Source organism: Mercenaria mercenaria, chromosome 10 (assembly GCF_021730395.1).
Source record: "Mercenaria mercenaria strain notata chromosome 10, MADL_Memer_1, whole genome shotgun sequence".
Classification (NCBI taxonomy): Eukaryota; Metazoa; Mollusca; class Bivalvia; order Venerida; family Veneridae; genus Mercenaria; species Mercenaria mercenaria.
This window is the reverse complement of record NC_069370.1, coordinates 2,516,909-2,531,202: the sequence shown is the minus strand read 5'-3', so window position 1 is coordinate 2,531,202 and position 14,294 is coordinate 2,516,909. Positions and strand designations below refer to the sequence as shown.

The 14,294-nt window shown below is 36.0% G+C and overlaps 1 protein-coding gene across 2 annotated transcripts in view; it reads left to right on the top strand.

The window, feature by feature from the left end:
• The first annotated feature begins 7,868 nt into the window (after positions 1-7,868).
• Positions 7,869-14,294, top strand: part of LOC123559907 (eukaryotic translation initiation factor 4B-like) — a 31,540-nt gene continuing 25,114 nt past the window's right edge. The window contains exon 1 of one of the 2 annotated variants that reach the window (XM_045352049.2): positions 7,869-7,908. In XM_045352049.2, coding sequence (XP_045207984.2) covers positions 7,896-7,908 — 13 coding nt within the window. In that variant the 5' untranslated portion in view covers positions 7,869-7,895. The remainder of the gene's footprint in view (positions 7,909-14,294) is intronic. The other variant, XM_045352048.2, reaches the window with a different exon arrangement.

Here is a 14,294-nt window from a genome sequence, read left to right as displayed (position 1 = left end):
ATTTACTGAAGTGCTACTTTGCAGGTTATACTTAGGCTCTGCATTCTCCTGGCTAGCTGCGGAGCTTTATTGTTGATCAGAGCTTCCATGACAGACAATGCATCTGTGAGAAAGACGACTGAGGAGCTTTCTTCTGCCGAGTCTTCAACCATTAAGACGGCCTTCATGAGTGCTTCAGTCTTTGCCTTGTAATTGCTGCAGTGTTTTCCTGTGGCTGCATGTAGTGTTTCTCTCTTGCCAGATGGGTATTGAATGAAAACTCCTGCTCCTCCATCTTTGACGGCGCATGTGGCTGATCCGTCTGTATAGACATGAGTCCTTGATTCCTGATCCGTCTGTATAGACATGAGTCCTTGATTCCAGAGGATAGTCTTCATTGATCATAGCAAGTGTGAGGCTCTTCCGAATGCCTTCATCCTCTTGCTTCCCGCGGTCTAGACGAGGAACAGCAAGTCTCACAGTCACTGAGGACAGATCATTCGCTAGTGGGTTTATAATGTCTTCACTACCTAGGGGAGTCGTTGGTATGCTCAGCTCAGTTTTGAACTCTCGGTTGAGTTTCTTTGCCTCATGTACGAAGCTGCTACGTTTGAGCTGATTCTTTGTGTAGCCATCTAGCTTGGCTTTCATGGGATGGTCTTGAAAAAACCTGAACTTCTCTGCTTGAAGCAGAACCTTTGCATGTCTTCTGTCTTGTAATGGCTGTGTGCCTGTTAGCTTCTCCATGAAGGAGATTGGTGTAGACTTTGTAGTACCTGTCATGATCCGCAATGCTTGGTTCTGAACCTTGTCCAAAGCCTGTTGGTAAGTTTTGACAGTAGTGGACCAGGCAGTTGAGCTATACTCTAAATGGGGTCTCACTGTTCCCTGATATATTGTCTTGAGTATTTGCTCATTCGCCCCCTACGTTGTTCCAGCAAGTTTGCGCATCATGGCAAGCTTCCTACGAGCCTTCCCTTCTGCTTGACTAATGTGGGGCTTCCAGGTTAGCCGTTTGTCAAAGGTCACTCCGAGGTATTTTGCCTCGTCTGCTTCAATCAGCGAAATATTTCCCATCTTGATTTTACCCGCCCTCTGCTTTGACGACAAGGAGAATAGTGTCGTGGACGATTTCTCTGTATTGATCGATACACACCAATCTTCAGCCCAAGCTGAAAGCTTGTTGATGGCTTCTTGCATCCTGTATGTGGCTGTAGTGGTATGTTCTTCCTTACACCATAACACCAGATCGTCAGCGTAGAGAGCAGCCTTAACTCCTTTTGGTAGTTCAGACACCAGATCATTGATGAAAAGCAAGAAGAGTGTTGGGGATAAGACTCCACCTTGGGGGACACCATGACGCAACAGGAAATTCCTACTGTTGGCATGTTCTAAACTGACTCTTGCTCTCCTGTTGTGGAGGTATGACTTAATCCACCTCAGCATGTGACCTCCTACTCCAGTCCTCATCAGCTTGACGAGGAGTCCATCAGTCCAGACTTTGTCAAACGCCCTCTGCAGATCAATCCATGCTGTAAGCACGACTTTCTGCTCTTGGAAGGCGTCCTCTATCTCTTGCGATAGATAAGTGGTCTGGTCCTCAGTAGAGCGGAATTGTCTGAAGCCAGCTTGTTGCGTTGCGAATAGGTTGTTAGTCTCCATGTACCACTTCAGGCGTGCATTCACAATCCTCTCCATGGTCTTTCCAACACAGCTGGTTAGGCTGATTGGGCGATAGCTTGCAGCCTTCTTTGGACCCTTCCCTTTCTTGTGGATGGGGATTATGACTGCCTCTTTCCATATCTGTGGAAGCAGTCCTTGTGTCCAGCTGTAGTTGTAAATTTCCAGGAGTTTGCAAATTGCTGCAGTGCCTAGATGGGTCAGCATTTCATTTGTGACTCCATCTGGTCCAGGAGACTTCTTTGTCTTCAACTGCCTAAGAGCTGTCTGTAGCTCATGCAGTTTAAGACTCTGCTTCATGCATTCTGGTGTCACTTGTCTTGTCTGCCTTTCTCTTTTTTCTCTTCGGGCTTCCCTTTGCCGTTCCCTGTTGATGGGGATGTTGGAAATATCTTTGTAGTTAGAGGCAAAAGTGTTTGCCGCTTGTTTACCCGTCAACAGTTCACCATTCTCTTCCAAAGTTACTAAGCCTCTTCCTGTTTCTTCATCATTCAGCTGTCTCGTCAATCTAGACAGCTTTTGGCCATCTCGCTCTAGGTTGAGCGAGACTATTTTGTTTCTCCAGCTCTTCCTCTGTGCTTCCCGTTTGTACCTGAGGAATTTGGCCTTGGCTTGCTGTAGAGAGAGGTTACTTTCTTGTGAGGGATTGTTTTCTGCTTCCTCCCTGGCTTCCGATAACTTTGCCTGTAGATTCTCCAACTCATCACTCCAGTAGGGCTTATAGTCCTTTCTTGCTCCCCTTGGAATGGTGCTGTAAGCAGCCATAAGTATACTGGCGTTGAAGTCTTTGACAACCCAGTTGATGTCTCTGCCTTTCACTCTAATGTCTTTACAGAGCCCATCACTCAGACTTTGGTAAAAGGTCCATCTGGCCTTCTTGTAGTTCCATCTGGGGATGTTAGGTGAAATAGAGGCTATATGGTCCATAGTAAGTTGGATTGGGCGATGGTCGCTACCTCCTAGTTGTTCATTGACTTCCCGCTTGACATGTCCATGTATGTCATCAGTACATAAAGCAAGATCAGGGGTTGATGTTGTTCGCCAGCTGCTGGAGTAAAATGTTGGGGGATCATTTGGCTTGTTGATGAGGTTTAGCTTGTTATCATCTTGCCAGGTCTCCACTTCCTCTCCACGTTTATCCAGGTGGTCATATCCCCAGCTTTGTGAGTGACTGTTAAAGTCTCCTACAATGATGAACCTGGTTTCATCAGTTGTAACTTTGTCAAGGGACAGAGCTTTGTCACTTGGATAGTATATGTTCACAAGTTTCAAATTGAACTCGTTCTTTCTGAGGCTCAGAACTTGGAACTCGGAGTCATCCATGTGCGTGTTGGTCTGGACAGCGCTGGTGTTATTCCTGACCAATGTCATGATGCCTCCTTTTCGTCTGCCAATTCTGTCACAGCGAAAACACTGGTATCCTCTGACTTTGAAGGATTTCTCTGGCTGCAGATGAGTTTCCTGAATGCAACAGACATTGATGTCTTTCTCATGGAGGATATGCTCTAGTTCAGCTTTCTTACTGAAGACACCCTCCGCATTCCAATGCATCAACCCGACTTATAAAGTAAAGCATATAAAAATGGTCAGTTCGAGGTACCAGCACACCAACAATGTACACAATGACTTGTCAGATGTCCCAAAAGTAAGAGAATTTCTTTTAGGGCACGGCTAGGCAAGTTGCAAGACTCCGTCCTAAGCTTCCGTTCTGTGTATGTTTTAGGAGAAAAGCACAACTCGAGCTGTAATCATAGCATGAAATAGGAAAGCAAAGGTACTAACAGTACAGACACCAGGCATCAAACCGACACTGTGCTTACGATTTTTTCATTATATCCTGTTGCATTAACTTTTCTAACATATTTTACAAATAATTATTTAAAAATAGATACGTACTATGTTTAATTTCCATGTTTTACAAACTACAAACAAATAGCATAAGAGTTAAGCAAAACCTAATTTGAAACTTTTTTTAAAATTGGCGTTTTATTTCTTTAAATGTCCGGACGACCAAAGGTAAAATTAGTTAAAGCCTTCGAAAGTTTGTGATAGCGGCAACAATGTTGTAACATTTTTTTTGTAATATTTAAATATCTACGAGAAAAAATCCTCTTATGTTGAGCATGCTCTTGCAAAACGAATAAATTTGAAATATTTGCACCATAAAACTGCTCGTGGGACATCTTCGGCTGACTGATTGAGACAGAAAATTTTTCAGTTCATGTTTAGAGTTCTTTAATGTAATAAAAATTTAGTACTTAATGGCTTTTAAAATTTTATTTAAAAAGTTATAGTAATAAAATACTGCACTATATGTCTTGAAATATTAAATATATCAATGTAAAGGTAATAAAATTTTCCTTTTTAACAGTATTTTTTTTGAATGATTTGTTCACTTTGAAAATAGAACTTTCAATTTGAAAAAGGAGTAAAACAAAACAGGTGCTAACGCATTAAGGTAAAACTGGGTGTTTTTCATGTACTAATTTGGCTGTATTTCATTTCTGGTGATCCAATTGAAAAAAAAAGCACTTTCAGATACATTTACTTTGTAATGAGGTCAAAAAATAAAAATAACCAAATGGTTCTAGAAACATTTTCTTAAAAAAAAACAACAGGGCATTACATGCCTTTTTTCTTTAAAAAAAAAAATGGTCCATTTACTGTACAGCAGGCAATATTCACGCAATCAAAAAGCAATGAAAATATCAATGTAATAGATCAAGTATCATAACAGATTTTGAACTACTTTAAAAATATTAAGAAGATATACTTGCTCTACTTCATTTTTTTTATTCGAAATTTACTGTGAATAACAGCAACAAGTTAATTATGGAGTTCATTTATTTAATGTTTTATGTCATAAATAGATCAAACTCATCTTGCCTCTTCAGACATAATGAAACACTCCAATTAGCTCATCAATTAACAGTTGTGTTATTATTATCAAAAGATCATGTTAGTTATTATAAAAAAGGTCAAACAATTCTGGTCTTCAAACATATTAACTCAAACAGTTCCTCTCTAATTAAATTGAACCAATTAAACACATTAATTTCAAAGGTCCACAGTTAATTAAATCAAAGAGCTATAAAAAATATTATACTTCTTTGATTAAATTTAAAGATAAAACCAATTTATTTTTATTTTATTCATGTTCTTTGTCGTCTGCGTTTTCTAATATCCTTCTTTACCTATGTGGTCTGCATAAGGAAAAACCCTTCTTTGTGTATGTGGTCAGCAGTCACTCTATCTGTATGTGGTCTGCGTTTTACCTTGTGCCCTACGCGTCCTAAAACAATGAGAAATAAGAATGAAATTCCATGACAGCACCCCATGAATTCCTTTATTTGTTTGTTTTGCCATCGTCCCCTTGTGTGCTTTACTTTGCCAATGGATTACGTGTACACTTCAGTCATGCACAAGTCAAAGTATTAATAAAGAACCAATATGCAGGAATAGCCAACTTGAAAGAACGCAATCTCTCATAACGAAGCCATACAACAGTGTATGTAATGCCATGTAAGCGATTGACATTTGCAGAAACAAAGTAAAACATTTTGAAAACAAAGTCAAAAAGAACAAACTAAATTGGCACAGTTAGGCATCGCCTACGAATGGTCAGTGTCAAAACAATCCTCGGGAGTTTAAACCGTTATATCACTCTTAACCAACCTCCGCCATGTTCAAAGTTTATAGGACAGTGTTAATAAAATTCATCCCTGCCACATGAATCCACATTTCACAATCGTAATGTAAGACACGATATGTAAAGAATAGAAACGAACACGTAAAAAAAAAGATATACAAACAAAGGATAATAGGTAAGGGTAGATTACAAACTGTATAAATTTATACGTATGTACTCGATGCCTTTACAGATGCAGAGTGACAGAAAAACACCTTGACGAAACAGACTGGGAGACAATTATCAAAATGTTTCAGAGGGATTTAAGAATTGTTTTTCATCGACTCATCCAGTTATTCCCTCACATACATTCAAATAGAAAATATCAAATTTCTCCACTTCTACAGCTTTATTTGCTAGCATAATCTAGTATAAAACACATTGCGAAGTTTCATTAAGAAATGTCAAGTGTCAAGTTTTTACATAGCTATGGGTATTTTACTAAGGTTTCCCCCTGTCAATTCACGTGCCTAGATTTAGACCCTTCGTCAGTTTATTTCTCGGAACAGTTTAAGTTATTTCCATTGTTTTTTTTTTTTTTTTTTTGTTTTTTTTTTTTTTTGTTGTTTTTTTTTTTTTTGTTTTTTGCTTGACGAAAATATGATTCATTCCATATGAAATAAAGACAAAGTGTATTAATTTTGAATATTTACGGCCATTATAGAGATAAAATGACCTTAAAAGTCGCGAGAAAAAACAGACACAGGTGTCAAAAACATGAGACCAAAATTAAAAACAACAATTCAGTTTAACGCGTATTTTTGCACGTAAACGTCTTTTTACATAATTTGCAACAAATCTTTGATTATTATTACTATCTGTGTCGTCCTTTTTTGCCCTTATATAGGTTAGAAATCACCAGTTCTTTTCCCATAAACTTCTATAATAACACTATGGCGTGTACGGCCTTCCATAAATCATAACGTCATATAGTCTTTTAAACGTCAAACCACTGCTTAAAACCAGTTCTTTATATCTTTTTAAGTGTCCTCATCCATTGTTATAACATTTCTTTAGGCATAACTAAAACATTAAGCATTAATGAAAATTATTTCAACCTTAAATCAGTTTCAGTTCAATATGTCAATATGTAGAAAATTGTCAACCATTTATCAACGCGTATGTTTCAATGTTTAACCAACCCATATTTAGAAGTTAAGTCCTTGGCCATTTGTTAACATTAATTTAACATTAAGTCTAGACTTAAACCACTGACAACTCTGGATTGAACATTAAACACTAATTGCTCAACCTAAATTTGATAATACTTACTATTCAATGTTGAATCAAGGCTGCTATGTTGACTCGGCGTTAATTTCAACATTAAAATCAACGTTGAATAAACATTGAAGCATCAAGGATGTTCAAACTATCAAAATCAAATATAAAACCAACCAAAAATTAAACTTTGAATATTAAGATTGATTCAAGGTTGCTTTGCCTGCTGGAAAGAAGCCTTAATTTTAACTATTGAATTTAAATTTATTTAAATCTTCCTTGATAGGATGAATTATTTCGATCTAGAACAAATTGTTACTCTATTGGAAATTGGAATATCTTGGATCTCTTTCTTACACATTCTGACACATTAAATACATACATCAAAACCCTACCAAGCCTATAAAACTCTTACCTTTTCATGAACTCAACGAAATCAAGTTCTTACAACCCAAATTGTTAATAAACAGATACAGTGAAGCAAGCTCGGACAACTTCAACCGGGAACACGCCAGTATAACTTTATGAAGAGGTCTTTAAAAAGTTGATTGTCAAAAAGTAAGTATATGCAAGTTCGTTTATTTTGATCTGCGTACTATAAATGATAATTACCAATTAGAAAAACATGGTTAACGTATTATACTTGACAGTACCGTTAGTAAAGGAATTATCATGTCTAGTCAAGTAATGGCGGAAAGCTAGAGTTTGTTAAAATTTCATTGTGGGTGTATTTTTTAACATTTTGGTAGAAAAATATGAGAGCGGGGAGAAGGTTGTGTTAAGTAAGTAAAACTCAATTTTGATATCTACACAAAGTTTCAAAAAGAGACATCACTAACACTACGAATTGTAATAGTAATAATAACATGCACTTAATGCAAGCTAATGTTTCCTAACTAAATTTGAACCCGTCTTCCAACAAGATTATATAAATCACAATATAATGACTCTATATAAATGGGTCAACAGTAACAGGATCTTGATTCTGATTGTCAAAACGCAAATAACTAAGTCATGTACATTAAATAACTTAGGTAGACTGTTCAAACTTAAGAAAAGAGTAACATTAGCTAACAATTCTAAACTTGTACTGTATTAAATCCTTAAAAGTCACACCATGACATCTATGTGTGGCATCTGAAGTGAAAAATGTCCATTGCATGAAATAATATTTATGTCTGTATAACCCTCTAGCAAAAGCAATGCCTGACACAGTAATTGTTTAATAGCCCTGCGCAGCGGTTGTAACAGCAGGTTACTGCTTGACGGTTGTAGCGGAAGTAGTGAAGAGCTAAAGCTTTACGGTGCGAATCTTCGTAACCAATTCAAGATGGCGGCAAAGGGTACTTGCGCATGGCACACGTGCAATTTTCTATTTTTCTTTTGATTTTAAGTGCATTAGCAAATGGAATCAACTTATTCCTTAAGATTCCAGTGTTTACATCAAGTTTTTAATCGGGAATTACATTATTTGTCTCTTACTAGAACATTTCAAACCAACATGTGTCCCGGCAGGACTTCCCCTCTCGGGTCTCCGAGTCCGACTTACCTTGACAGATGTCAACAATGGTGAATCAGATCAAAGTATTTAGTCCTGTTGATATTTGGTTTATCAGTATGCATACGATACTAAATTAGTATCATTATGCCTCAACTTCGCAATCGAATTTTTGATACGACAAGCAGCCCAACTAAATGTGTGCAAAGGCTCAACTGTATCTATCTAGGCAGTGGCTACGATTACGGTACCGTAATTCTAGCCTCCGGTTCTAGGATTACGGAAGTTCCGTAGTCAGTCTAGACAAAGAAGTATAAAATACACAGAATGGCAACTGGCTGTAATCTCGCGTGATCTCGTGTCAGAGCGTGAATCGGCGTTATAGTTGTGGAGCCGCCGTAGCGCAGTGGAAGCGCGTCCACCTTGAGATCGAAGGGTCCAGGGTTCGATCCCGGCCACTGCCTTGATGGTTGTGTCCTTAGGCAAAACACTTTAATTCCACATTGCCTCTCTCTCTCTGCTCTTACTCTTAGAGGTTGGTTCCATCTGGAATGAGTCTCGAGAGCCATTAATATAAGTTGTAAGAACTTGTTTGGCAATCAAGAATAAATAAATTAGTATAAACTAATCGGCGTTATCTTGGTCACAACAAACATCGGCGAGCATGGAGTTACAATTTGTACCTTTAAAACTACATTTAAAATACATGTTAGCTTCTAAAACAACATTTGTGTTTAATGTGAAATTGTCACAAAATACACGTTTCTTACCATCAAAAGAAGCGTGGTCATACGGTGATAATTAATTTACCGATGAATAATTGACCGTGCATACAAAATGGCGTGTGGTGAACGCATCGCTTCCGGTAAACGAGATCTCATTCAGTTGTCACATTTTTGGGCAAGATTTGCTGTATATGCCTTTCAAGTTGCCGATCTATTTATCTTTATAGCTCTTTGGTCTAGACAACCCTTTGAGGATAGACTAGGATTAAAGTATTTAAGAGTTATTAAATATATGTTAAGACATGCATAAATGATGTTGTAAACTTACTTATTTCTCTTAAAAGAGCGAAGACGAAATTAAAAAAAACGTATACAGATGTTATTTCGCCCGATGTCCTAACATACATTTGATGCCTCTTAAATTCTTCAGTAATCCTAGCCTATCCTCAGAGGGTTGTCTAGGAATACGCAACTTCCGTAATCCTAGAATCGGAGGCTAGGATTACGGTACTGTAATAATAATAAGGCAATGAAGAAAACGCTATTTTAAGTGAAATAAGTAAGTTTACAATGTCATTTATGCATGTCCTAACATACATTTGATGCCTCTTAAATTCTTCCGTAATCCTAGCCTATCCTGAAAGGGTTGTCTAGGAATACGGAACTTCCGTAATCCTAGAATCGGAGGCTAGGATTACGGTACCATAATCGTAGCCACTGCCATCTATCTATAGATCTTCCAATAATTATCATTATACCAAATTTATATTGCACCCTTTTCATGATAAACATGTTCAAAGGTACTTTACATATAGCAAGCGCAGCCACACAGGGCGCGAAATTCATCTACTAGTACAGACACAGGCAGGGTTGGCGACTACCCGCCTTGGAAAACCCGGGTTTTCCCGGGTTGGGCAGTACTCCTAAAAATGAATGAAGTGGGCAATAAGAAGTTTTTCTATTTCTTTTTTAACAAAACAATTGAGTTTCTATGTTTTAAAATGTGAGCTAATTCTTACATTAAGTTTTACTTACTTTAAAACCATTGGTGAAGTTATAGGTAGCTGACAACAGTTTCATTAACCATGTTAACAAAATTATGGCTTTTTAAGGGTCACACATTAAACCGGAATCCACCTAAAAACCGGAATACACTTTGCATAACCGGAATACACCTGTATTTTTTAATTTAAAGGTATTTTTGAAGTGTTTTTGATATAATCCAATCATATTTATCATATATAATTAACATACGAAAGGAAAATAAAATACGTTCACGCAAAATGATTTTATACGAGATTGAAATTTGGCGACCGCGCCGGAAATTTCCATAACCGAAATACACCCGTATTTTATTAATAAATGGTATTTTGTAGTGTTTTTTTTTTTCAGAAATCATTCGTGTTTAATATAAATAATAAGTTTACAAAAGGAAGATAAAATACTTAACAGAAAACGATTTATACGAGATTGAAATTTGGCGACCGCTCGGGAAATTACCATAACCGAAATACACCCGCATTTCTTCAACAAATGGTATTTTTGAAGTGGTTTATGGCTGAATTCAAACATATTTATCATAAATAATTAATTTTCGAAAGGATATTAAAATACTTTTGCGCATTACGTCTTGTACACGATTAAAAATCGGCGTGCGCACTGAAAATTTGCGCATTCGTGAATGAATTTCCATGTCCTAAAATTCTACTGAATGTACCTGTTTTTCTTCAATTTTTCAATTTGCAATAATATCGACAATTAAATGAAATTAAATAAAAGCTTATCATAATTAACTGCACTTCCCTCGTTAGACATTATTTGTCACATGTCACTTGTGTGTGCTTTCAAATATACTGATTAATTGATTATCAATAGGTGTGATAATCCAATCAAACTCTATCGGGACTAATCAGAGACACGTGTTTGTTACGCCGCATATATTTAAAGGATATTAATCAGTGCTCCAGCTAGCTATTTACAGCAGGGCGCATCGCCCGTTCCGGAATTCGTTCCGCCCTGTTGCCCCGCCAGGCACCCTGCCCGTTTTACAACCATTCATTTCTTTTTTTTAGCCAAACTTCCCTTTTTTGCCTCTGTGATTATAATACACTGCTTTATTGCCCCCTTTTTATCGAGTGATACACGCCGGGGGGGCATTGACATAATTAGCAAACAGTTAAACAATATTACCTGCTGTAATCGTGCCCGAGGCAGACCATGATATTTTAGACTGCTCCACTAGCATTAAAATCATTGAACCTTAGTGTTAAAACAGTTTGCAAACCAGTCTGAAATCATTATCATTTCGCGCCACCTGTCAAAGTGTATTTTCGTTTTCGGTAATATAGTCGTAAATACCCCTTTATACACAACTGAAACTTAAGTCCAGACAACAGACATTTATATGTAATTAATAAAAATCGATCACAATCAAATTTAAATAGGAAAATATTTTGATTTTATCGTTTTACAAGTTTTTGAAATCGAAAGTAAGTTGTCGTCTGCTTTGTGAAATTGCCGTTTTTTCATGAAGGTTTCTTTGAAATTAGTTTACTAAGATGTAATGACAGGGTACACTTTAATGTCAGATACTGTGAAATGCTGTTAAACTGTCTTTGCATCATAATATTTTTTTCAAAAATATTGTTTAAACTGGACATTCGACGACTTTTAGAAAAAAGTGTAACCATATCCGGATATAAAATTTTGGATACCCGGAATATGTCTATTACAAGTGCTAAACTTGCTTTTAGACTGTTGTAAGTTATAAACTTTGCCTGATTTCATTTATTTAAGTGGAAGTTTAAACTTTATTTTCTGTATATAATATGTTGCAGGTATAAATTTATAAATATCAAGTAGCCTACATGGAGAAGATGTGTACTGAAATTGTAGCAAGTAAAATAGGCCTAAACACATAGATATTGTTATTCAGTATGCAATTACAAAGAAATGTTACAAGTTGAAAATCAATGCCAAGTAAAATACAAACAGCAGAATTTTTAGTTAATAAATAGGTGCATTAGAGATGACAGACATAGCCTATTAAAAGACCATACCTAAAGTGTGCCAAAAAACATGCCTAAATTATGCCAAATTTCATGCCTAAAGTATGTTAAAATGCACTGTATGCATGGACCAGTTATATTTTTTTCCCGGGGTAGCACGGTCCCGGACCGACCACCACCCCAGAAGTGCCCTTTTCAGTGCCAGCACCCTGCCCTTTTTTAATCCTAACTGGAGCACTGTTAATTGTGCTATGGCAATGAACGCAGTAAACGTTTGTATATTTATATATTAAACATGATATAATTCTTTTGAAAACTGATTTTTCAAAATATATTTTCTTCTTAAACATGTTAAATTATCAGATTAATTCTGAGGAAATAATTCAATTAGTTCCAATAATAAACATATGGCCGGTCCTTTCCGATCAGCGCGGCTTATGCGCTGACATGTGTTTTGTGTATAATTCATTTAAAAATCGAATATTGATATTGTTTCCTCAATTCATTTTCTTTTTTATTTGTTATACGAAGTCTGAAGAAATAATTAAACAATTTCCAATAATAAACACGTGACATGCCCCTTCCGATCATGTTATGTCCTTTCCGATCAGCGTGGTTTATGCCACTCGTATTTTGTATATAATTCATTTTAAAATCGAAAATTGCTATTTTATAATTCCCAATTTATTTTCTCTTTTATTTGTTAAATGAAATATGAAGAAACGATTAATAATTTCAAATAATAAACATATGACAAGCCCTTTCCGATCAGCGCGGTTATGTCATGACCCGTATTTTGTCTATAATTCATTTATAAATTGAATATCGATATTTTTTTATCATAAATTATTTCTTTTTTTTCATTTTTTAAATGAAATGTGAAGAAACTATTAAATAATTTCCAATAATCAACATTCCGGTATCTAGTCAGAGCGACGTAAGCGTGCAACATTTCCGTAAGCTCGCCGAATTTCAATCTCGTATAAAATCGTTTTGCGTTAAAGTATTTCATTTTCCTTTTGTAAACTGATTATTTTATATTATACTCGAATGTTTTCTGCAATAGCCCGTACAAAAATACCATTTATTATTGAAATACGGGTGTATTTCGGTTATGGAAATTTCCGGCGCGGACGCCGAACTTCAATCTCGTATAAAATTATTTTGCGTGAACGTATTTTATTTTCCTTTTGTATATTAATTATTTATGATAAATATGATTGAATTATATCAAAAACACTTCAAAAATACCTTTAAATTAAAAAATACAGGTGTATTCCGGTTATGCAAGGTGTATTCCGGTTTTTAGGTGGATTCCGGTTTAATGTGTGACCGCTTTTTACACAACAAAATATTTTTTATGTGAAAGTTAAGTAAATACCCAGGGCTCCAGATAATTTTTTGGCCAATAAATATTAAATACTTTTTGTGAAAGAGTAAAATTGTAAAATCTGAAATTGACTGGGAGTAATTTTACTCTTGAAAATTTATAATGAATGTAAAAAGAAAACAACCAGAAATTAGTTTTATAACATATTTATAAGGTACAGAACACGCATGAATTTGTTTGCAGTTCAGTTTCAATTCAATATTGAAGTTTTTGCTTCTTTTTTTCTCCCTTGGCTTGCTTTGGCTTCATTCACCAAAAAATAAGAAAGTTCAATATTCAGTATAGATCTACTCTAAGTTATATATTTGGGATCATTTTTGTTGGTTTGAAGAATTCATAGTGTGTTCACTTTTCCACTCTTAGAAAAAGACATTTTTGTTGTCTACTCCGCAGTGGAAGTTGATATTTTAAATCAATGCCGCTTTAAAATACACTACCGTACCGTTAATATTAATTCCCAGCTATTTGATTTACACACGCATTGAGTGCAGAATAAAGTTTAACCTAGGTCTGTCGAGTGCCATTCAAAGGGTGTGTACGTTCAATGCGGGAGAATGCCTTCCATGCTCTGTTACATAAAGCATCCAGACGAATCAGACTTTGTTTACGCTAGTAAAAAGTAATTGTGTGCGTTTCTGTAATTTCATATACGTTTCTATACGCTTAAAAATTATCAACACAGTATTTACCCTAAGGGGTACCAAATGTTTAAAGACTCTATAGTGTTCACTCAGTTTTAATAAAACTATAGTTCTCACTCAGTTTTAATAAAACTGAGTGAGAACTATAGAGTCTTTAAAAATTATCAGACATGCATATATGCATTATTTCAAAGCGTAATTTACGCTTATACGCATCTTATCTGGAGCCCTGATTACCTTTCAACATTTCTAGTTAGATCTCGCTAGGTCACAGCTAGATTTTGCTTAACGTATATGATAGTCTACCAGTCTAGTTCTTTATCACAAAGCAGTCTGTAACTGAACACAAGTTTTGCAGTTTTTTCGATCCCAAGTCTGTTTCTGAGTTTTGTCGGAATAATACGTAAATTTGAAAACACCCTTTCAATTGTAGATTAGGATTATATGTAGTTACAAAATGTATACCT